The sequence below is a fragment of the Taudactylus pleione genome, unplaced genomic scaffold, assembly GCF_031769625.1.
Source record: "Taudactylus pleione unplaced genomic scaffold, aTauple2 ptg000251l, whole genome shotgun sequence".
In the NCBI taxonomy this organism is placed as follows: domain Eukaryota; kingdom Metazoa; phylum Chordata; class Amphibia; order Anura; family Myobatrachidae; genus Taudactylus; species Taudactylus pleione.
The window spans coordinates 2,692,891-2,718,273 of NW_028284653.1; the positions used below are offsets into that span (position 1 = coordinate 2,692,891).

Consider the following 25,383-nt stretch of genomic DNA (forward strand, 5'->3'; position numbering starts at 1 on the left):
ACAGCGCACTAATAATTGGAAATGATTAGACTAACTTGTTAAGATTATTCTTCATAAAACAAATATTTAAAAAACAATTTTTTACCATTATTAGATGATACATTCAGATGTGTTTTTTTTCTTTATAAAATGAACATTCCAATTTAAATGATTTATGTTATATAAGTGGCTTTGTATTGACGCCAAAAAGACAGAATGTCGGGTGACTGCTTCTCACCTTTCGCTTAAGGGGTCAGGGAGAACATTTCAGGCACCCTATGTTTCTTTTGTGTCTTTTTACATTAACAATCCATTAAAAGCCTCAGAACAAAATGATACATATGACACACGCATACCTCTGCCGCTTGGTCATTTAATGGTATGCTCATGTGAATACATGATCATTTAGTATGGGGATAAGTGATACATATTGTAAATTTGTGCACTGGGCCCACTCAATAATAAATATTAATAAACATGCATGTAATACAGTTCCATCTGCACATAATCAGTGAGAAGGGCATATTTTAATCTTGAAGGGCAAAATTGTATACATGATGTATCACTACAGTAGCTAGAGTGATACATCATCTAAAATGTTGCCCTAAAAAAATGTAAATATGCCCTCCTCACTGATTACTTGCAGGGTGCTAGAATAAACTCATGTAATAAATCCCTAAAGAGAACATACAAAACTCAAATAAATTACATAAACAACCCGTATGTTTAACCAATGATAAATATTAAAAAAGCAAAACACACAAGCTCATACCTATTACCCCCAAGTGAGTCTTGGAGAAGCCGTGTCAACTTGGAATCCCTGTAAGGCACATGAGAGATCTTCTTACTTTTATCTCCTAAAGCACTTATCACATTTCCAAGGGCCAGCTTTGAGAGGGAAAAAAAAATCAGATCAGAGAACACAAACAATTTTTTTTATTATTTTTTTTTAAGTAAATATACAGTATACATAGTATACTTGATCCTATTTAAAACACTTTGCCTACTGCAAAGTTGGCACTAAATCCGGTGTAGTTTGCGCCAAAACAAAAGAAGTGTGCATAAAAAAAGCATATATTCACCAGCATCTTGAGACTCTGCCTCATCTGTGTATATGACAGTTTACTACTACAGATGTGTACACAGGTAATGAGGACACATCTGTAATCATTATCACTTGTAGCTATCCTATGCGCAAAAGGTGTGGCTCCAAACAGGTGTATTTTCACTTAAGTCTGTAGTTGTGTGCCCATTTTCAGGGCAATGCAAATTCAAGCAAGGTATAGTATTTTTATATGTACAGTATATTCTCAATACAAAAAAACCCCAGTAGCAAATCTTAAGAGTTTTTAATGACTAAATTCAATCATATTCTGAGATAATTGTCGAACATATTTGTAATGCAGTAGGAAGTTGACAGCTATAAGCCTGTGTTGCAGTCTTCTTTTGACTTTATTAACTGGTCCTAGTGAAGTCACAAGATACAGTGCATCTGGAAAGTATTTACAATGCTTCACTTTTTCCACATTTTGCTATTACAGCCTTATTCCAAAATGGAATAAATTAATTTTTCTCCTCAGTATTCTACACACAATACCCCATAATGACAATGTGTAAAAAGTTTTTTTGAGATTTTTGCTAATAAAAAAAAAAAAAAAACCTAAGAAATCACATGTACAAAAGTATTCACAAACTTTGCTCAATACTTTGTTTATTCACCTTTGGCAGCAATTACAGCCTCAAGTCATTTTGAATATGATGCCACAAACTTGGCACACCTATCTTTGGCCAGTTTCACCCATTCCTCTTTGCAGCACCTCTCAAGTTCCATCAGGTTGGATGGGAAGCGACGGTGCACAGCCATTTTCAGATCACTCCAGAGATGTTCAATTGGATTCAAGTCTGGGCTACTCAAGGACATTCACAGAGTTGTCCTGAATCCACTCCTTTGATATCTTGGCTGTGTGCGTAGGGTCGTTGTCCTGCTGAAAGATGAACTGTCGCCCCAGTCTGAGGTCAACAGCGCTCTGGAGCAGGTTTTCGTCCAGGATGTCTCTGTACATTGCTGGATTCATCTTTCCATCTAACCTGATAGTCTCCCAGTTCCTGCCGCTGAAAAACATCCCCCCACAGCATGATTCTGCCACCACCATGCTTCACTGTAGGGATGGTATTGGTCTGGTGTTGAGCAGTGCCTGGTATGCTCCAAACAGAACGCCTGGAATTCACACCAAAGAGTTTAATCTTTGTCTCATCAGACCATAGAGTCCTTCAGGTGCATTTTGGCAAACTCCAGGTGGGCTGCCATGTGCTTCTTACTAAGGAGTGGCTTCTGTCTGGTCACTCTAATATACAGGCCTGATTGGTGGATTGCTGCAGAGATGGTTGTCCTTCTGGAAGGTTCTCCTCACTCCACAGAGGAATGCCGCAGCTCTGAAAGAGTGACCATCGGGTTCTTGGTCACCTCCCTGACTAGGGCCCTTCCTCCCCCCTGATCGCACGACCGGCCAACTCTAGGAAGAGTCCTGGTGGTTCCGAACTTCTTCCATTTACGGATGATGGAGGCCACTGTGCTCATTAGGACCTTCAAAGCAGCAGATATATTTTTCTGTACCCTTCCCCAGATTTGTACCTCGAGAGGTCTACAAACAATTCCTTGGCCTTCATGCTTGGTTTGTGCTCTGACATGCACTGTCAAATGTGGGACCTTATATAGACAGGTGTATGCCTTTCAAAATCATGTCCAATCAACTGAATTTACCACAGGTGGACTCCAATTAGGCTGTAGGAACATCTCAAGGATGATCAGTGGAAACAGGCTGCACCTGAGCTCAATTTTGAGCTTCATGGCAAAGGCCATGAATACTTATATGTACGTGTGATTTCTTATTGGTTTTTTGTATTAAATTTGCAAAAATCTCAAAAAAACTTTTTACACGTTGTCATTATGGGGTATTGTGTGTAGAATTTTGAGGACAAAAATGAATTAATTCCGTTTTTGAATAAGGCTGTAACATAACAAAATATGGAAAAAGTGAAGCATTGTGAATACTTTCTAGATGAACTGTAACTGTTGCTATGCCATTGTCCTGAGCATACGCGTCTCACAAAATGTTCATCCTAGCACCCTGCACCTGTCACAACCCGTGCAGTGGGGTGTCGCTCTCTGCTCTGGTGCTTCTAGCACACTCTGGTCTGTATCTTAAGTTTGTTGCATCAGCTGTGTGTGCTAGAAGCACCAGAGCAGAGAGCAACAACCCATGCAGGAAAGAGGAACTTGAAGAAGCCTGTCTGTGCCATCGGAAACACGTTGGGAACACCATACTTGGAATATTAATCTGAATCGACGATAGAGAAGCACCCATAAAGAAACGGACGTGACTGGAGAACGTCACCGTACACCCGCCGCCACTTGCTGTCAAAGACGCCCTGTTTGGAACTGACCCTTTATCGCAAGTTGAAACCGCTCCCTGGTCGGTGAGTAGAATACGCACTCCCTGTGTGACAAAGCCGCATCAAGCCCTGGAGTGATCCTGACTGCGAGTCACGGAGGCATCCCCTCTGTCCCACGAGTGGTCCAGGTACACTCCGTATGGCGCACACATAGGGCCAGTATCCCGATGCTCGCTGACACAGTGCGCCAGTTGGTTATCCCTCCATTCTGCAGTCACTGTTATACAGCAAGTCACAGAAACCTGCACCGATCTGTAGAAAGCCTTTACACTGCCTTAGGGGTCTTGTCAGCAACATCTTGAGATAACAGTGAAGATGGCTTTGTACGGACTGCGGCTACTGCAGAGCCGTGGCTTAATAACAGTAATTTTTTTAGAAGATATGCTTGAGAACATTCATCATTAACCCTTATTCTACCCACTTGGAAGATCCTTAAAAGTCCCATACCTGGGCACTACAGAACTTATATATTGAAACTGAACTTATGTTCATTTTTATCCATCCTGGAATTGTCATATACTGTACCTGGTTTGAAGGAATTTTTCATCCTTTTCGTATTTTTAAATATTTTTCTTTTTTTATCATCATCACTATTTTTATTTCTTTTTCCTCACAGTCTCCACCCTAGCCCCATTATCTCACCTCTTACTCATTTGTGGCTTAGCCCTCTTCTCCCTTGACGTATATTAGATATAAACAATTTAAGACTTAAAACTTTTACAAATATTATAAACCAATTTGCTTTTATGTGATTACAGTGGTAAAAACATCAACAGGTTTATAACATAATCTTAATAAATCTTTTATGATTGTTACTCTCATTTTCTTTCTTTCTCTTATACCCCCCAAAGGATCCTACTACCACACTGGTAATCTTTCCTCCCTTACTTATCTCGGTCTCCCAAAGTATTCTCATCGCCACGGTATTGCAATCCTGATAATCTCATTCACATCTCTCCTATCAACTCTGTCACTCTATCCTGTGCCCTCTGGAATGCCAGAGCAGTCTGTAACAAGCTGGCCCCCACCCATGACCTTTTCATCTCCAACTCCCTGAATCTCCTTGCCATTACTGAAACCTGGATTTTACCCTCTGACACCACTTCTCCTACAGCTCTCTCTTATGGGGGGCCTCACCTTCTCCCACACTCCCAGGCCTGGGGGTCGCCATGGCGGTGGTGTTGGGGTCCTTCTATCCCCTGGTTACTCATACCAACATATACCATCAGAACCATTCCTTACATTCTCCACATTTGAAGTTCATGCTATACACGTCTTCCAACCAGTACACCTCAGAGTAGCTGTCATCTACCGTCCCCCTGGCCCTCCCTCCAAGTTCCTTGACAACTTTGCTTCCGGGCTCACTCACTTTCTCTCCTCAGACCTTCCCTCTATTATCCTCGGTGACTTCAATATTCCTATTGATATCCCCACAGTATCTGCTGCCTCCAAACTACTCACCCTCACTTCCTCATTTGGACTCTACCAATGGACCTCCTCACCCTCCCATGCGAGTGGGCATTTGCTTGATCTGGTATTCACTCACCGGTGTGATATTTCTGCCTACTCCAATTCCCCATTCCCGCTCTCTGACCATCACCTCCTCTCTTTTAACCTATCCCTCTCTCCTTCCCCTCCACTACCTCCGAAAGCCACCATCACTAAGAATAACATTGAAGCTATCAACACTACTTTCTTTTTTTCCCTACTTGACTCACTTCTCTCCCCTATCCTCTCTTTCCCCTGCACTGAACAAGCTGCTTCCCTATACAATGCTTCCCTTACTTCTGCTCTTGACTCTGTTGCTCCGGCGATCACTACTCACCCTTGCAAATCCACACCTCAACCCTGGCATTCCAAATGCACCAGATCAGTGCAAAAATGTTCAAGAACCGCCGAGCGGCAGTGGAGAAGATCACGCTCTCGGGCAGATTTTCTCCATTTCAAATTCATGCTGTCATCCTACAGTGCTGCCCTTTGCCTCTCTAAACAGTCATATTTCAAGAATCTCATCTCCTCCCTGTCCTCAAATACCCAGCGTCTCTTTTCCACCTTCATCTCCCTCCTCTGCCCACCCCCTCCTCGTCTCCCCTCCTTGCTCTCTGCCACTGACTTTGCTACCTATTTCACATCTAAAATTGATTCCATACGTCAGGACATCATATCCAACCAGTCCCCCAGCTCTCCACCACCTCCTTTCACGGATCACCGCTCCCCTTCCATTTTACCGACTCTGACTCCCCTGTGACTGGAGAGGAAGTTAAGGCCCTTATCCAGTCCCCCCCCCCCTTCCACCTCTCCCCTCGACCCTATCCCCTCCCACCTCCTCCACTACCTCTATCCTTCTGCCTGCTCCCATCTTGCCCACCTCCTTAATCTTTCCCTCTCTTCTGGCACTGTTCCTTCTGCATTCAAGCATGCCCGTGTCTCCCCCATTCTTAAAAAACCTAACCTTGATCCTAACATTCTCTCTAACTACCAACCAATCTCTCTCCTCCCTTTTGCCTCCAAACTCCTTGAGCGTATTGTTTACAACCGCCTCACCACATTTCTTTCCTCCCACTCCCTCTTTGACCCTTTTCAGTCTGGCTTCCGTTCTCTCAACTCCACTTCCCTAACAAAAGTCAGCAACGACCTCCTTGCTGCCAAATCCAAGGGCCACTACTCCCTGCTGCTTTTGACACTGTGGACCACCCTCTACTGCTGCATATCCTTCACTCCCTTGGTCTACGTGACACTGCTCTCTCCTGGCTGTCCTCCTACCTCTCTGACCATTCTTTCTCTGTTTCCTCTCATGGCGACTCCTTCCCCCCACAGCCTCTTACAGTAGGTGTTCCCCAAGGTTCTCTCCTATTCTCTCACTATACGTCTTCTCTAGGTAAACTCATCAGCTCTTTTGACCTCCATTATTATCTCTATGCTGATGATACTCAGATCTACCTTTCCTCACCTGATCTTTCCCCCTCTCTACTGACTCGTATCTCTAACTGTCTCTCTGCTATCTCTTCCTGGATGTCCCAGCGATTTCTCAAACTTAATATGTCTAAGACTAAGCTGATAGTCTTCCCACCCTCCCACATATCATCATGTCCCACTATTTCTTTATTAATGGATGGCATTACTATCTCATCTAGTCCCAAAGTGCGTTGTCTTGGAGTCACCCTGGACTCTTCCCTCTCCTTCAAACCACACATTCAAAACCTCTCGCAGTCCTGTCGTTTCCATCTCAAGAATATTTCCAAGATCAAACTGTTTCTCACCCAGGATGCTACCAAAACCCTTGTACATTCACTGGTCATGTCCAGATTGGACTACTGTAAGCTTCTCCTAGCTGGCCTCCCCAAATCCCATCTCTCTCCTCTCCAGTCTGTGCTCAATGCTGCTGCTCGGCTCATCTTCCTCTCCAAACACTCTACATCTGCCTCCCTTCTTTTGCAAGCCCTCCACTGGCTCCCATTCCCTTACAGAACCCAATTCAAGGCTCTCACACTCACTTACAAAGCCCACACCCATTCCTCTCCCATTTACATCTCTGATCTCATCTCCCTTAAATCTTCTCTCCGCCCTATTCGTTCACTTAATACACACCGCCTTTCATGCCAATTGATTACTTCCTCCCACCTCCAAGATTTTGCCTGTGCTGCTCCTCACCTTTGGAACTCCCTCCCTCTCCCTATCAGACTCTGCACCTCTCTACAATCTTTCAAAGCGATCTCTTAAGACCCACTACTTCATTAAAGCCTTCCAGCTCTCATCCTAACTTGCTGCTACATCTTCCTTTCTCCCCACCCACCCCATTCTGTGTCACTCCTGTTTGTCTTCCCCTCCCTTAAAGAATGTAAGCTCTTTCAAGCAGGGCCCTCTACCCTCTTGTGATTCTCCCTACTGTAATTTAATTTATCTCTTACTCCCCACTAGGGCAACTAACACTTGGCTGCTTATGCGGGTGTTAAGGTCGCTAATATAGTAATGTTTATCCATGTCCTGTATTGTATTGTATTGCAAGTCAATGTTTACTTTTTTGTCTATGTACTTTGTAAGGCGCTGCGGAACACTTGTGGCGCCATATAAATAAATAATAATAATAATAATAATCAACGTGTATGTTGTCTGTGTATTAACACTAACAGTACATGTAAAGCGATTAAGCCTATATACCAAAACTTTAGAATTACCCATTGATTGAGCTCTTACTGGTTGAACACGCCTGAGTGTTTATGATAATTTAAGGAAAGAGGAACTGCATGGGTATTGATCGGTGCAGGGTTCTAGAATGAACGCTACCCAATTTGGTAAGCTAGATGCGAGGCCAGATTGTACACTGTTCCTCTTGATCAGTGCTTAGCAGGATTAGTCCTTGTGTGGTCAAGATACGAGAGGCTGTTACACTGCCCTTTAATGGAATTACTGACAAGAAGTGTGATGAGTATTATCTTCCATCCTGATAAGCAATAGCAGGTTTTACAAATACGTATATATGTTTATTATTAGTGCTCAACTTGTATTTAGGTTTAGGACTTTTTGAGTGATGGAAGTCAAAACACAATAGGTGGGTTAAGTAGCACCATGTCCACTGTTTTTCAATATTAGCCAAGTAAAAAAAAAAATGCAACTTGTATGTATGCGGTCATATAGTTGAAAAAAGTATTTAAAAATTACCAGCATTTCGGCAGCATATTTACAAATGTGCAGAGAAATGCAAAACTGTTTCAATAAAGAAAAATCTAACATTATGGGCGGGATTCAATCAGCCTCGTTATTTTACAGCGCAGAGAAAGGGTAGTAGACTCTGACTTTTCCACCCAAAAGCTGGCCCATTCTGTGTATGGCTAAACTGATCACAAAAATGATTGTGCCAATCAATACAATAAGGCCATCTTTATTCCAGTTCTTGGTGAATAACTGTTAACATAACCTGATTTATCCCATAACGCATTTAAATATAGAAACATGACTTATAATCAACATAATACAATCAACACCTTGCACTGCTGCATCTTCTCTACAAAGGATTAGCAAATTCAATACTACTGGGAGTTACATAGTAGCCTTTTGTAATTTAAGCTTTTAATCTTACTAGACCACAGTTGATGGAAATTCCTTCTTTAGCCCTGTCTCCTGTAGCTCCTGTGCGTTTAAGTCGCTCTGATCCAGCTAAATCAACAAAATGAAACTTGGCAGTAAGGGTCTCAAACTCATTCACTTGTGTAGATTCAGACATTATCCTATTATCCACGTCGTCCTCCTGTACAATAAATGAGCAAAGAAAACATTTCATGGAAGCAGAAATGCAAAATTGAAACTACTTCTTTGTAAGAATGAATCACATTCATACTATACATTCACATGTGGAGAATACCATGGATTAGGGGGCTCATTTATAATAAACTATCCATTTTTCAATTTTGCCAAACAAAGCATATTGAAGTCTGACAAAAATGATTTATAGAATCCACACAATTATCCAATGCTTCTCATATATGCATACACAAAGAAAACACAGGTTGTACAAATAGATTATACATACTGTTTCAAATTTAGGACAAACACGGCTTTGACTTAGATGGATTGTGAATATGGCATGTGAGCGAGAACTCTGTACATTCATTTGCGTGCTGGCAGTAGTTCTAGATAAGGCACCCAACTTCAAGCACTGCAGCATCTAAAAAAAAATGTAATAAAGGCATGATATTTATACAAGAAGAAAGTAGAAGTCCTCTGCTGTGCCTTAGATAAAATAATGATTTCACAGTACACTGGACTTCCATCAGCATTAACGGGTATAGTCGAAATGATCAAGCAAACTGGTATACGATATAAATGAAAAGCCACATTTCTCTGTCATTGCAGCTGCTCGGTGCTAAGCTATGTCCATTGATATTCATACTACAAGTAACATTATGCATATTAGACTATGAAGTTCATCTTCGTGAAATGAGTTTTTATCAATGGGATAGAGAAAAGAAGAAGTTCATCTTCGTGAAATGAGTTTTTTTCAATGGGATAGAGAAAAGACCCAAAAGGTCAATTTAGTAAATACAAGTATCTGGCAAACGTATTTGACTGTTAATATACACTATCTACAAGCTGTATCTAATGACAGCTGTAATATCTCAACTGAAATTTGGCAGCTGGCACAGAATTAAAACAATTTCAAATAAAAATGTGTTTTTAATCTTTTGGATCATTTAGGGCATCAACTTAACACAGGATGTAGTCAGCATCCTGACAGTCAGGAAGCCGACGACCGCAATACCAACAGCGGCATACTGACTGTCAGAATATCGACAGAGTGTGGAGGTTAAGTATTAGGGATAGGCATTAGGGGTAGGCTGCTGGGGGGGTAGGATGGGTTAGGCTGCTGGAGGGGAGGATTAGGGGGATGGTTAGGGTAAGGGTTATAATACCTACAGAAAACTGTTGGGATTCTGACTGTCAGGATGCCACTGCAGGTATTCTGAGTCTGCATCCTGACCGTCAGGATCCTGTACCCAACCCTTTAACACCTATAATAGTAGCAAAGAAAAAAAAAAATCACAGACTGGAACTTTAAAACTTTTGCATTCAAAGAACACAAGCCCAAATTTATTTACATGTTTTGAGCAAAATAAATCTTCCTAAATCTAATTTCATAGAGAACAATTATTTTCTAGGAGCCTCAGGACTGCTTCTTGTTGATGGCACCACTACTGATCCTACAGTAGTGGGAGCCAAACGGAGAGAGTACAGTGGCAGTGCAGGAAGATGTGTTGCTATGGGGTTGTAATGGTGTTGCTACAGAGGTGAGGAAATGTGCTGCTACAGGGAAAAAGGGGAAGGTGTTGCTTTATGGGATGGCCATATCCCCAGTAGTGGTGCATCCTGCTTGGCAGCACTGCATTAACTCCTGTATCCATAGAGACCTTTTAACAATGCTGCAAGGACATTTACACAAATACATTTTATGTATCTTACATGTTTTAAGCAAGTGAAGTTTAATTGTGGCCCCTTAAATGAATGTAATCTCCCAATGTGGCCTTCAGACTAGAAAACATTGCACACCCCTGTTCTATACTGTTATACATTTCTGGTTGTAGATAATGTTTTGATGTTTCTATTGGTTGATTTTCAGGAGTGTATTTGCTTTCATCAAGTGGTGATGTTTGATTTAACAAGTATGGGATATAACTGAAGTGTTAGGAGACAGTAGATGTGTGTCATGACGGCACTCTCTAGAAGTGTGATGACAGGTGGGAGGGATCTGAGATCATTTCAATTTTCATTACATTCTAACATGATGGCATTTGTATAAGAAATAAAATATATACTATATTGGGTTTTTTTTTAATCTTTCCTTCTGCTTAAAGTGATTTCTGGAGGTGACGGGGATGGCTTCTTGCAAAATTGTGAGAAATAGCAGTAAATGCTTTGAAGGGTATAAACTTATCAACACCAAAAACTCATAATGGGTAAATCTGAAACCTGTATATACAAATACATACTTCTGCTTCAGAGTTCACACTGCGTGTCGTGACTCCAACTGTATAAATTCCTCCAGTTGAATCTTCATGTATCCTGATGTTAGATTTTTTGTTCCTGGCATCAATGTCCCGCGTTGTATCAAACAAATCAAGTACCTCTTCATTGTAAAGCTAAATAATACAATTATTGGCTATTAACCAAACAATGCAATAATCATAAATCACACTAGACAGCACTACATTGAAAAATAAAACTATGGCTAAAAGGAAATAATTATCTACGTCATTTGTTGTGTAAAATGTAATACTAAATTTGCAATTTGGCTGTATAAAATAAGATTTCAAATTCAGACCTAAATGTTTTGCCAGATTGCTGAATGTCCTGCTCGGCACCCACACTCTTTCTGAGCTGCAAGGCTAAAATGCAGATATTCAGCCAAAAAGCAGAATTATAAGGGGCTTATACAGTGTAGTCAGTTGTTGCACATACGCTTACAAATAGAGGAAATGTATTAACCAAATTTGTAGTTCTGCTTAAGGCCATTTTCGAATGCCCTAAATGACTAGACCTACCTACATTTATGAAAATGAAATGTATAATTTCCTGGGGGACAAAGGATGCAACTTCCTGGGGTACAAAGGATTCTTACCCTAGAAGGTCTATGGTATTGCTTTAGGATACATATTATTTATATACTATTTACAGTAAACCAGATTGTTGGTTCTTGGTACCCACTATTCAAACCTCAGCAAAGGAGAAAAATATATAATTTTACAACATTTAGTGGTAACACAAGCTGGGTAAATTTTCCAGACATACACTAAATCCTTGTATCTCGCTAAGAGCAGAGCAGGTCATGGCAGCATCATCAGGGGAAAGCTGGTCTACCAAAACATTACAAACCTTCACATTTATTCTAAGACCATGACTAATTCTGATTATGCTACAAAAAATATAACTAGCAAGTATCCAAACCACTGGAAAGCATTTTCAATAAATATACTGTATAAAGTAAATTAATGTAGAAGGAATTTAATATATTTTTTTTTTCTTTTTCTTATACTAAAATCTGTTCCATTAGTTAGAAATGGTATGTAGTAATGTGAGGTGACAATCCCGACAGAAGAACGCCGGTGAGGGATTTATGACAGGCGTTGAGATACCTATGCCTGTCATAATACAGACACCGGAATCCAGGACGACGCGGGCCCGAACGAAGTAAATATGGGGCTCCCGTCCTCTTAGCCGCAGGAGGGGAGAGTTAGGGTTAGGCACCCCTACAGGGAGGTTAGGCTCACAGTGTCGGGATTTGAACCGGCGGCTAAACAGCCGTCGCAATACAATCCCATTCAGTTAGAAATATGCCTGTGCTCGGCTTTACCTTTATTATTCATAGTACTAACTGCATACCAAAAATGGTGTATGTACATACAAAACTATATTTTGGTCAAAGCATATAAGCTTGCAGGCCAAGCTTCCTCATTTCTGGAAGTCCTACACTAACATATATGCTTTAAACACCAATGAATTGCAGTTATAATTTACTTACTTACCATGTGCAGAGGTTGACATACAAACTCAACCTGGCTTGTAAGTCACACCTACTGTATACAGGCCTTATATCCGCCTGACAGACAGCAGCCAGAGCAACGTTTTAAAACAAAAAAAAAAGTTTGTTTCAAATGTTGTCCTAACTGAGAATAGAGACAGATGAAAAAATAATTAAATGGCATAAAATATTTAACCAATAGGGATTAAAGGTGAAGGTCAAGAAGTGGTAGGTGTTTATCTGTGTGAGGGATGATATTGTTGAAAAAAGCTGGTGAAAAGTGGTATAGAGGAATGTAATAGGATAAAAAATGCTAGCAGTAAGGGTTATGTTTATAAAGTGGGGGAGTTAATTTATAGGATAAATAAACAAGTGTGGAATATGTGGAGGACATTCTTCAGGTTTAAGTTAAATATGGCACATACGTAGAGGAAATAATAAATCAGGAAAAATGAAGGCCCTGGTGCCAAGTCCAACGTAATGTAGAGAGAGCACTCTGGAACAGTTCCACTAAACAAGGTGTCCCAAATCCCAGATGTGTTTCACCACTTGTCTGTGGCTCTCTCACTGGGATCCTTACTCAAAATCACCACAGAAATCCATCTACAGAGCTCCATGGCGACAACCAGCTAAGTATATCTCCGCACCCACACTACAATGACCAATACTAAAAAATTCTTCCTCTTTTACATTGATTACATTTTTTATCAAATAATGATAATAGAACAAACCTCCAGGAACTGAACATTAACTTTAAAATCTGGTGCAGGGAGATCCTGTTCCTGTGCATCTTTAATTTTCTCTTCGATTCTTCTGAAAAGGTGTATAACAGCTCGGGGAATGATACCTTGCTCTTCCTCAGATATATTCACGTCAAACCCAGTCCCCATTGTGTAGGTTTTTCCAGATCCTGTCTAAATGTTAAATGAAACACTCATAATCTGTACCATTAAAAAGAAATGAATATCAAGTCAATAAGTACACAGGGCCTGATTCAAAGGTGGACACTAATGCATGCAAGGTTACCATTATTTGCGGAGTCACAGCGGCGGTAATATGCAAATGGTAGTTTTCATACCCTTGTGTACTAGTCTGCGCCTAACAAACAGTACAAGCCCTGAGACGCCCACTTCTAATGCCTGTGGACAGTGCAAATCCGCCGGTGGTCTCAAATAGTCCACCATCGATGCACCATCACATTCACCATGGACCCTTGCACTAACCTATGGCTGACAAAGTGTCTCTTTCTGAAATTGCTCTAAACATGTCCTCTGTGGCAACGGCTCTGCGTTTAGGCACACAGTTGTATTCGCCGACATCCCTATAACACTCCCATTACACTGCCTTTTTTTGCTTTCACTTAAGGCCACCGCTCAGTCACCTCCAAGTAACGCCAATGGTCTTGCGTCTCCAGTTCTAACGCCTGCGATTCCATATGCAATAGCGTACTCTGCATGCACTTTGTGTAATGGCTGCGTCATAGGGGTTTCCAGGACTTTGCGCACATGCACAGTAGCAATTAATCGCTTATCTGTGCAAACATCAACACTGTGTCCACCTCTGAATGAGGCGCAGCTGCTAACAAAGTAGTCAGTTGGTAACTAACTGATGTTTAGCAGCTTTGACAGATGGATTTAAAATGGTAACAAATAAATGCTAACCAGCCCAGTCTGACATTTATTTCTGTTGCCACTTTATGTCCATCTGTCAAATGCACTGATCTTCTGCGGTTGTGACAACAAGCGTGTTGGTAAATCTACCAAGTAGTAAAAGGGAGAATAGAATTCTCAAAGTTAGTATTTGTGAGAAGAATTAATGAATCAAAAGTAGTATACTTTTTGGCTACTTAATTTGTACCAATTAAGAAACAGCCCTAATACCTGTTATACACAATTGTATTTTTATTTAATTTTTTTATGATAATTTTCTATGAAGTCTGAATGATTTGATATAGAATCCGAATTATCTTTGTTAAATGAATGATAGCAGATATTGCATGCAAGAATCAATCCCAACTTGAACAAATGTTACACGTTGCTTACAGAAAGAAAGCCAAATACGTATGGGTGCCTGCCGAAAATGTAACAAACACACACTTGCACAGTCTTTCAAAGACACAAATCACAAGAGAAAAGAAATTCCTTAAGTGGGGCACTCACGGATCAGAGTTGATTGCATCTGCATAAAGATAATGTAGGACTAACAAGGGAAACCATAGAATGCACAGAATGAAAAATATAAAATTTAACTTTTATTATGTTATTATAAAATATCGCGAAAATATAAGGAAATAATAATGAAAAATTAAAATTGTGTGGCCACTGTAATTATACGCTAATATTCTTTAATGTATAGTCCTCCTTATATAGCATAATAGCTGAAATGAGGTTATTATATTAGGATGTCTGTATACTGAGGGACAAACACCAACTATTTAAATTATCTAAAATTAATATATCTCACAAGTATATTGAGTTCAAAGACAAATAGTCAATCCCTGCCAGTGTGGTACCTATGATTCACAAAACAGGGTAAGTATGTCCTATGAGGTCTATTAATCAAAAAATTGAATGTCACATATATAATTAGGTCCCTGATAGAGTGTGCATTATCTCCTTATTACTCCATCTCAAAGTCACTACAATATTGTGAAATAAAAATTAAGGAGAACATCAGAGATTATCTTAAGCTGTGACAAAGAAATAGTCAAAAGGTGTTTAAAGTGTCACTGTCCAGAGAAGGAGAAATTACTATATATATGGATACGGACAATATATAGTTTTAAACAGTGATAAATTTGCCCGTATCTACTTGATAGAGTGCTTGTAATATAATATAGTAAATGTATCAGTTCTTTTTCAATCCAAAATACTAGGAATTAGCCTTAATCGGCTGTCCATTCATATGTATCAAATCAATATTGTTACAAAATGTCTCCAGATCTTCTCCAATATATTAACCCGTTATCTTCAGGGTAGGGAGCTGTTTAGAGCGTACAATTGGTAATGCCACTAGATATTTCATATAAATATAATATATCTTTTAATCCATCCATTGGTTATTATCAGAGCATATATGATGATATATATCGTGGCATCCGTAGTGCAAATAGTCCTAACAGAGATATAATATATCCCTAAATCCCCTTATAGATGTTAATCTTTACATAACCGGGGTAAGGAGCTGGCTGAATGAACAGTCTTTAATGCCATATGAGGCCCCTTGTATTATGATGTATCCCTAAGTCTCCTAATTCTGGCAGGACACATGCGCCTGCTGGCATGTCCCTATGTCTAACAGACACCCTCCAATAGTGTCAATTGTATAGCATAGACAATGGTTTCAACACATATTAATAAAACATGACACACGCTGACAACAAGTGCCGCGTGTCTACCCGACTCACGTTTCGCATGGATTGCTTTTTCAGAGGATCCTCATATGGCATTAAAGACTGTTCATTCAGCCAGCTCCTTACCCCGGTTATGTAAAGATTAACATCTATAAGGGGATTTAGGGATATATTATATCTCTGTTAGGACTATTTGCACTACGGATGCCACGATATATATCATCATATATGCTCTGATAATAACCAATGGATGGATTAAAAGATATATTATATTTATATGAAATATCTAGTGGCATTACCAATTGTACGCTCTAAACAGCTCCCTACCCTGAAGATAACAGGGGTTAATATATTGGAGAAGATCTGGAGACATTTTGTAACAATATTGATTTGATACATATGAATGGACAGCCGATTAAGGCTAATTCCTAGTATTTTGGATTGAAAAAGAACTGATACATTTACTATATTATATTACAAGCACTCTATCAAGTAGATACGGGCAAATTTATCACTGTTTAAAACTATATATTGTCCGTATCCATATATATAGTAATTTCTCCTTCTCTGGACAGTGACACTTTAAACACCTTTTGACTATTTCTTTGTCACAGCTTAAGATAATCTCTGATGTTCTCCTTAATTTTTATTTCACAATATTGTAGTGACTTTGAGATGGAGTAATAAGGAGATAATGCACACTCTATCAGGGACCTAATTATATATGTGACATTCAATTTTTTGATTAATAGACCTCATAGGACATACTTACCCTGTTTTGTGAATCATAGGTACCACACTGGCAGGGATTGACTATTTGTCTTTGAACTCAATATACTTGTGAGATATATTAATTTTAGATAATTTAAATAGTTGGTGTTTGTCCCTCAGTATACAGACATCCTAATATAATAACCTCATTTCAGCTATTATGCTATATAAGGAGGACTATACATTAAAGAATATTAGCGTATAATTACAGTGGCCACACAATTTTAATTTTTCATTATTATTTCCTTATATTTTCGCGATATTTTATAATAACATAATAAAAGTTAAATTTTATATTTTTCATTCTGTGCATTCTATGGTTTCCCTTGTTAGTCCTACATTATCTTTATGCAGATGCAATCAACTCTGATCCGTGAGTGCCCCACTTAAGGAATTTCTTTTCTCTTGTGATTTGTGTCTATTAGATTTATTCCAGGGTGCACCTCCCTTAAGTGATTTAGATATTATAGGAAATTGGGAAGGATCGGTAAGCATATATAATCTTATGCCCGATATCTCTGTGCGGGTTACTTTTGCTCCTTTATCTTACAGTCTTTCAAAGGTAAGATGTCCATCAAGCATATCACCTACATCTAGGAATATATTTACTAAAGTGCGGGTTTTTACAAATGGAGATGTTGCCCAGAGCAACCAATCAAATTTTAGCTATTATCTTCTAGAAAATACTAGATAAATGTTAAGTACGATCTGATTGTTGCAATGGGCAACATCTCTAAAAACCTGCAGTTTAGTAAATATATCCCCAAGTGAAGCACCCGACACAAGCACTTATGCCAGCTTCTTCACTGCAGAGCCTGATTAAGGCTCTTGGGCCCTGGGGCAGTTGAGGGGACCCCACATCAATAAATTTGACCACCCCCACCCCTGCTGCCACAATTACCTGGTCTCCAGACTACACTCTCTGCACTGACCAGCAGCTGCCGAGAACCAACTGCCGGCAGCAGACGTGATGTAATACATTGCGACGCTGCCGCGAGCTGGCCAGGGAGGGTGCAGATTTGGCTGGGTCTGGGCAATATTTGCAGCAGTGTGGGGGCCCCTGGGTGACCGCCTTGTCTGCTCCTGCTGTAATCCGGCCTTGCCTGTACTTTCATTCAGAAATACCACGTTGCATATTTGACCATTTCGACAGGTACCGTGGTATCTTAATATATTTGAACTGAGTGGTGAACAACGTGCGTAGTAGGAAGAAAAAGTGACAGTTGCATTTTTCTTATTTATTTGGCACCTTTAGGATAGTAACTACTGCAGACTAATGATGTGTACACACTGGCAGATATATTAGGCGATCAATTGATCGGCCAATATATTGTATGCCCGTCTACCAGTATGTACCAGTGATATGTCTGAAAATTATGTTGTTCGCAGACATATCGCGTCGGCTGTTGCACAGCCAATGGCAGATATATCTGTCCATTGTACTGTGTGTATAGGCAAATCAGCCGACCACCCATACACTTGCTGCGGCAGCCGCGGGGAGGGGGTCGCGGCGCGAGCGGCGGCCAGCGGGGCCCGCAGACAGATAGAAGATGAGGGTTGTTCAGTGTGTATGAACAACCATCATCTTCACTTATATCTGCAGCTCACTCAATCTGCAGATACTGTATATCTGCTAGGTGTGTACCCAACTTAAGGGGCTTATTTATCAAATATTATTTACAGGATATCCCCTGGAAACACACTCGTTTTCGGGGTGGTACCTGCAAATATTAAGTATTCTCAAATGTATATAGATTTTCGGTCACAGTAGCAGCATCCATTAGTTGCTGCTTTATTGGCGAATTTACCGAGCAGCTGTGAAGATGGTGTTAGCCATTGTAGCCTATAGGCTACAGTCTACAAAAAGTACCAGGAGAGGGATCCTCAGGACCCCTCCCCAGCACTCTCCACTCGTGAATGCGTGGTCAGCAGACCACACATGCCCAGTAACACATCCACCACCAGAAAATGAAAGAAAAGTGATTGCTAATGAGATCAATATACTTTTACACATCATAGTGATGGGCTCATATTGGAGCCCCTGTCCCTCTATGTGTTTCACAATACATGCTGGCGGTACAAACAGTGACTGTTGGGTCTGAAACTGGACAATACATGGGCCCCTAAACCTGTCAATTAAGGGAAAAGCAGTGGCTTGGCATTTAATATACAATGATGCTTGACATGTGTATCATCCATCACTTGTGGGTGGGGTATTTTGAAAGGGAAGCTTCACCTTGGGTTTATTTGCAGTGATTGCTAATGAAAGTAGAATATGTCCAAAATACAGTGCTTCCTCTGCCAGGAGGAGTAGTTGGCAATGCGGGTTATTGGAATCAATAGGTTTCATTCCCTTTTACATATATTTAGTGCCATTAACAATCGGGGTTAGAAGCCTAAGAGTGGTGCAACAGATATGCAGATTGTATGCAGAACATATGTACTTCACAGACTGCCCAATTCGTCGTGACTTACGTCACAACTGGCCAAGCATTTACATGCAACCGCCTAGTTGAGTTGTCAATCAACGCTGGCCCATGGAGCAAATGTACGGGCGGTTGGCTGACCACCAGTACACACAGCACGATGCACCAATATATCTGCAGATATATTGGGCATGGGCTGTGCAGCACAGCCCACGCGATATGTCTGTGAACGACGTCGTTCACAGACATAACACTCGCACACACTGGTCGATGCACACACAATATATCGGCCGCTCACTTGTTCGGCCGATATGTCGGCCAGTGTGTACCCAGCATAAGACAAAAAAAAAACAATCTTAGATAGTACACTTGATGACCATGGGTTTTTTGCTCTAGTTATAAAGACTGCCACTATTTTTGATGGCAGATAAAAGCCAAAAGGCTTAAGTTGTTGCACTATAAAAGTGTATGGACATGGCTACTATGAGCAGTAATAGCTAGGGTAACTCCTTGCGCAGTGTGAGGTTAGAGTAGAAAGGAACATGACAGGGGAGACCTATGCTCCACAAAAAAAATATGAGATATGGTAAGAACTTACCTTTGTTATCTCTATTTCTACGAAGTCCATAGGGTTCCACAGGATACCTTGGGGTATAGGTGTGACGTCAGTCATCGGGCACCATAGAGTTAAGCTTTCAGCCTCCCAGGATGCACTAGGGTCCCCCTCCTATACCCCGCCCCCGAGCCAAGGCACCTCAGTTAGTTACCAAGCCATAGGCCGGAGGAGGAGAAGGAAGAGAGAGAAAGAAGATCTGGATACACACAAGAATCACACTCTCACCAGAAGGAGACGGAAAAACCGGTGACCAGAACAAAGCCCATCTGCAGCACAGGTGCGACAGGGCGAGAGTCCTGTGGAACCCTATGGACTTCGTAGAAATAGAGATAACAAAGGTAAGTTCTTACCATATCTCATATTTTCTACTTCAGGGTCCATAGGGTATCCACAGGATACCTTGGGGATGTCCCAAAGCAGTATCCTTTAAGGGTGGGGACGCTCCTGTGCTGAAAGGAGAATCCGCCGCCCGAAGGAAGCATCCTGAGAGGCGAAGGTGTCAAACCTGTAATACCTCACGAAGGTATGGACAGAGGACCACGTAGCAGCCTTGCAGATCTGGACTGCAGAGGCACCACGTTGAGCTGCACACGAAGGACCCACAAGACCTAGTGGAATGAGCCTTCAAAGAAGGAGGATCCGGCAGACCTTCATGAAGATAAGCTTCAGAAATAGCCATACGGATCCAGGCTGCCAAAGTTTGCTTTGAAGCAGGCCAACCCTTTTTACGGAAGCCATAGAGGACAAACAAGGCGTCCGACTTCCCAAACGAAGAAGTGCGGTCAACATAAGTCCTTAAGGCCCGCACAACATCCAAAGTGGCCTCACTCACTGAAAGGCCAGGTGAGTTAAAGGCCGGAACAACTATTTCCTCGTTAACATGAAACTGGGAAACAACTTTGGGAAGAAATTCAGGCCGACTGCGGAGCACTGCCCTGTTCCCATGAAAAATCAAGAAAGGGGGTCTAAAGAAAAAGCCCCTAAATCAGAAACACGTCTGGCCGAAGCTATGGCCAGAAGGAAAACAGTCTTAGCTGTTAGCCATTTAAGATCCACTGAGCCCAGTGGTTCAAACGGCGGTCCCCGGAGAGCCCTCAGGACCACAGCCAAATCCCAAGGCGCCACAGGTGGAACAAAGGGCGGCTGAATGCGGAGAACACCTTGCATAAAGGTGCGCACATCCGGGATTGTAGCAATCCTACGGTGAACCAGACAGACAGGGCCGAAACCTGTACCTTCAAAGAAGCAAGGCGAAGCCCATGATCTAGTCCCGCTTGTAGGAAGGAGAGTATCCGAGACAGGCGAAACTCCTGCGGTGCATAACCTCTCGGTCGACACCACTGGAAGAACGTATGCCACACGCGATGGTATATCCTCGTGGAAGACGGTTTCCGAGCTCGTAACATGGTACGCACTACAGAGCTGGAAAACCCCCTGGACCTCAACATGGCTGTCTCAACAGCCACGCCGTCAAAGACAGCCGAGTCAGGTCCGGGTGAAGACAAGGACCCTGCGACAGAAGGTCCAGTCGTAGCGGCAACCGCAGAGGACTTTCCACGGACAGACCCTGAAGGTCTGAGAACCAATGCCGTCTGGGTCACGCGGGAGCTATCAACAGGAGCGTCCCTCCTTCCTGTTTGAATTTCCGGATTACCCGTGGAAGAAGGGAAACCGGAGGAAACAGGTAAGCGAACCGGAACGTCCACCGGACGGACAGAGCATCCACAAGAGATGCCTCTTCGTCTCTTGTGCGAGACCCGTACACCGGCAACTTGTTGTTATGCCGGGACGCCATGAGGTCGATCTCTGGAAGACCCCACTTGTCCACCAGCAGTTGAAAAACGTCCGGGTGCAGGGACCATTCCCCCGGATGAACATCCTGGCGACTGAGAAAGTCCGCCTCCCAATTTAGCACTCCCGGGATGAAGACCGCTGATATGGCCGGAAGATTGCGCTCCGCCCATACCAGGATCCGAGACACCTCTACGAGAGCCGCCCGACTTCGGGTTCCTCCTTGCCGGTTTATGTAGGCCACGGTGGTAGCGTTGTCGACTGGACCTGCACTGGGCGACCCTGGAGAACCCGATGTGCCTGCTGGAGGGCACTGAAGACCGCACGGAGTTCCAAGAAATTTATTGGAAGCTCCGCTTCTGCCGGAGTCCACCTGCCCTGGAACAAGTGTGGACCCGAAACTGCTCCCCAGCCCCGAAGACTGGCGTCCGTTGTCAACAGGACCCAATTTGGTACCCAGAACGGACGTCCCTTGCTGAGATGGGTCGTCTGTAACCACCAGGCAAGGGACAGGCGAACCTCCAGGGTGAGCACTATCGTCTGGGACTTTAGAGACTGAGGCAGCCCGTTCCACTTGGACAGGATCAGGTGCTGCAGAGGTCTGGAGTGAAACTGGGCACATTCCACCATGTCGAACACCGACACCATGGAGCCCAGTAACCTCATCGCCGAGTGTAGAAACACCCGGCGGCTTTGCAGACAACTGCGCACCCTCGACTGTAAAGCAGAGATCTTTTCCCCCGTCACAAAGATCCTTTGCTGTCCCGAGTCCAATAAGGCTCCGAGGTGCAGAATCCGCCGAGACGGGATTAGAGTGGACTTCTGACAGTTTATTAACCAGCCGTGCCGTTGCAGTAGCGCAATGGTCAGGTCCAAGTGGCGCAGAAGGAGCTCCGGAGATCCTGCCACTAATAAAAGGTCGTCCAAGTACGGCAACATGCGGACTCCCTGCAGCCGCAGAGAAGCCGCCATGACCGCCATCACCTTGGTGAACACACGCGGTGCTGTCGCCAGGCCAAAAGGCAACGCCCGAAACTGAAAGTGGTCGCTGCGGATTGCAAACCTGAGGAACTGTTGATGGCGCAAAAGAATAGGGACATGCAGGTAAGCGTCCTGTATGTCCAATGACACCATGTAGTCCCCAGGTTCCAGCGCCAGAATGATGGACCGTAGGGTCTCCATCCGATACTTCGGCACCCGCAAAGACTTGTTGAGAGCTTTGAGGTTGAGAATCGGACGATACGACCCATTGGGTTTCTGCGCCAAAAAGAGATTGGAATAGAAACCCTGGCCCCTCTGGGAGAATGGAACAGGCACTATAACTCCAGCCTGGAGCATAGTGTGCAAGACCTTCCGCAGCTCCGTGGCCTTGTTCCGGTCTGATGGTAGACCCGTGGTGAAAAATCGAGCCGGGGGTCTGTGCCGGAAAGAGGGAGTACCCGTGGGAGACCACCGGGAGAACCCAAGTGTCTGTCGTGGTGACCGACCAACACCGGGCGAACTGCAGCAGGCGGCCTCCCACTTTGGGATCCCCCAAAGGGAGGCCCGGACCGTCAGGTCGCAGGCTTGTTATCTGGCTTAGGGGCCGGACGTCTGGTACTCCATGCCTGCTTCCGGGGCTTGGCCGATTTCTTGGGACCAGCCTGTCGGGGAAAAGACTGTGGTTTGGGCCTGCCCTGGGCCCTATAAGACCGAAAGGACGATGGTCCTGAACCAGAGGAACAGCGGCCGACGGGAGACATGCCGATTTGGCTGCCGCCAGCGTGGCCACAATCTTGTCCAGATCTGGACCGAAGAGAACTTCTCCGTTAAAGGGCAACGCCTCCAAACCCTTTTTGGAATCAGCGTCCGCCTTCCAGGATCGCAACCACAAGGTGCGACGAGCAGCCACCGCTGCTGAAGAAATTCAAGACACCAGGGTACTAATGCCTAAGGCCGCCTCGTTGATATAAGTGGCCGAATCACGGAGATTAACAATCAACTCCGCCTGTTCAGCCGGAATCGAAGGACGCCTCCAACGAATCCGCCCAGCGCTCCATAGCTCTGGCAACCCAGCAAATGGCCATAGCCAGCCGCGCTGCCCCCCCCCCGCAAGGGAATAAGCAGACTTCAGGCAGATCTCCACCTTGCGGTCCGTAGCATCCTTAAGGGAGGACATGGATGGCATTGGTAATGTGGCACTACGGACAAGACGTGTCACATGAGAATACACCTGTGGAGGGGATTCCCACTTTGCAAAATAATTATCCGCGAACGGATAAGCCACCGCCAGGCGCCTCTGCGACTGGTATCGCTTGCCAGGCTGTTTCCACGCCTCCTCTAAATGGTCCACCAACTGACCCGAAAGAGGAAAGACTGTGGCGTCACCCTTCACATCCTTAAAAAAGGCATACTTGGATTTAGCCGCTGGGGGAAGTTCGTCCTCAATCACCAAGGCTGTGCGGACTGCCCGAATAAGTCCAGGAATATACACCCTGGACCTAGCGTCTGCGTCCTTAGTATGGAGAGGTTCCTGATCGTAAGGATCCAGAATCTCCCCATCATCAGACGTCCCTTCGTCATCCTCATAAGGAGCCGACAGAGACGCCACCGGCCGTTTATGTGGCCGCATCACAGCCTCCCCCTGCAACACATCCGACAAGTGCTGTACAGAACTCGTCAGGGACTTAACCCACGCCGGCTCCTGAGAAACCAGGAGAGGGGAAATAGGGAGACTGCGGGGTACCACCAATTGTCTTGGGAAACCCTGCATGGGTGACGACACCACTGATTGCTGGGACAAACCCATCTGCGTAAACGTGGGCTGCGGAGCTAACTGGCCCACTAAGGTTGTAAGCGCCTGAGAGAAAAACACGCCCAGGGCGGCTCCTGTACCAGTGCTGTAACCGTAATAGGCCGCGCCATTGACAAACACTGCCGGCAGAGGCCCTCCGCGCTACCCTCCCCCTCCGCTAAAGGTACTTTACACGTAGTACACTGTAGCCGGAGAGCAAAGTCACTTTCAAACATGATGGTACAAAGTATGTGACCCCTCTCACCAATTATTTTTAAAAAGGCGAGAGACCACCCTGCAGCACCGCACCGCAAGGGCTTTAGCAGAAAGAACAGGGACAGTAATAAGGCTGACAGTCAGAAATGGAAAGTACAGGCAGCAGCGCTAGCACAGTCACATACAATGCAAAGAAACTCAATTCCTGCACTAACCAGCGCTGATAAATCAACTACACAGACACAGAGTCTGGTAGGACACAGCGCTGCATACACAGACCTGACCACAGCGGAGGAGAGGTATGCGGGGGGACCCAGACCACGATGCCTCCGTCCAGACTTTCAGCAGCGTTCACCATGCGTTCTTGAAGATGGCCGCCGAGGAGCAGAGAGGAGGCTGGCCTGGGGGAGGAGCGCTGCCACAGGGCCAGTCGGCGTGTTGCAGAGAGGGCTGTGTGCAGCGGGGGAGGCGCCGGCTGTGAGACAGGGAAGGCGCGATCCCCTGGCATGCATTTAACCCCCGGGACGCTGCAGCGCTACCGCTCTGCTGCGGTCCGCTGTCCCAGGGGGGTAGTGGAAGCGCAGGTTATATACCTGGCTCCATGCTGCAGCTAGTCCCCAGGGAGCCCCCTGCCTGGGGACTCTGGACCATGTAACAGCGGGGACCCATCGCGGGACCCCGCTGCTTACCTTGCTGTCCCCCTTGATTCTGGCCATGGTCCGGAACATCTGGGGTCACTGCTAGCTGTGACCCCAGATGCTCACCAGCATCCCCGGATCGGTACCGGCGTTCTGGTACCGGTCGGGGTTTAGGGAAGACAGCATGGACGTCAGGACTGACTGTCCATGCTGCACATCCAGATGTGCAGCCACAGCTGCATGCAGAAAACTTCAGGGGCTCTTCTTAGCCCCCACTCCAACAGGTGCACCCGACTCCGGCCGGGCACCAAACTAAGCTGAGGTGCCTTGGCTCGGGGGCGAGGTATAGGAGGTGGAC

General features: G+C 44.0%; 1 protein-coding gene across 10 annotated transcripts in view; it reads right to left on the minus strand.

Annotated features, from left to right (window-relative positions):
* Positions 1–25,383, minus strand: part of KIF21A (kinesin family member 21A) — a 172,540-nt gene that overhangs the window by 90,426 nt on the left and 56,731 nt on the right. For all 10 annotated transcript variants that reach the window (XM_088480186.1, XM_088480185.1, XM_088480188.1 and 7 more), the window contains exons 3-7: positions 13,174–13,356; positions 10,914–11,063; positions 8,960–9,094; positions 8,510–8,677; positions 752–867 (exon numbers count right to left, since the gene is read on the minus strand). In XM_088480186.1, the coding sequence (XP_088336312.1) occupies positions 752–867; positions 8,510–8,677; positions 8,960–9,094; positions 10,914–11,063; positions 13,174–13,356 (752 nt within the window). The remainder of the gene's footprint in view (positions 1–751; positions 868–8,509; positions 8,678–8,959; positions 9,095–10,913; positions 11,064–13,173; positions 13,357–25,383) is intronic.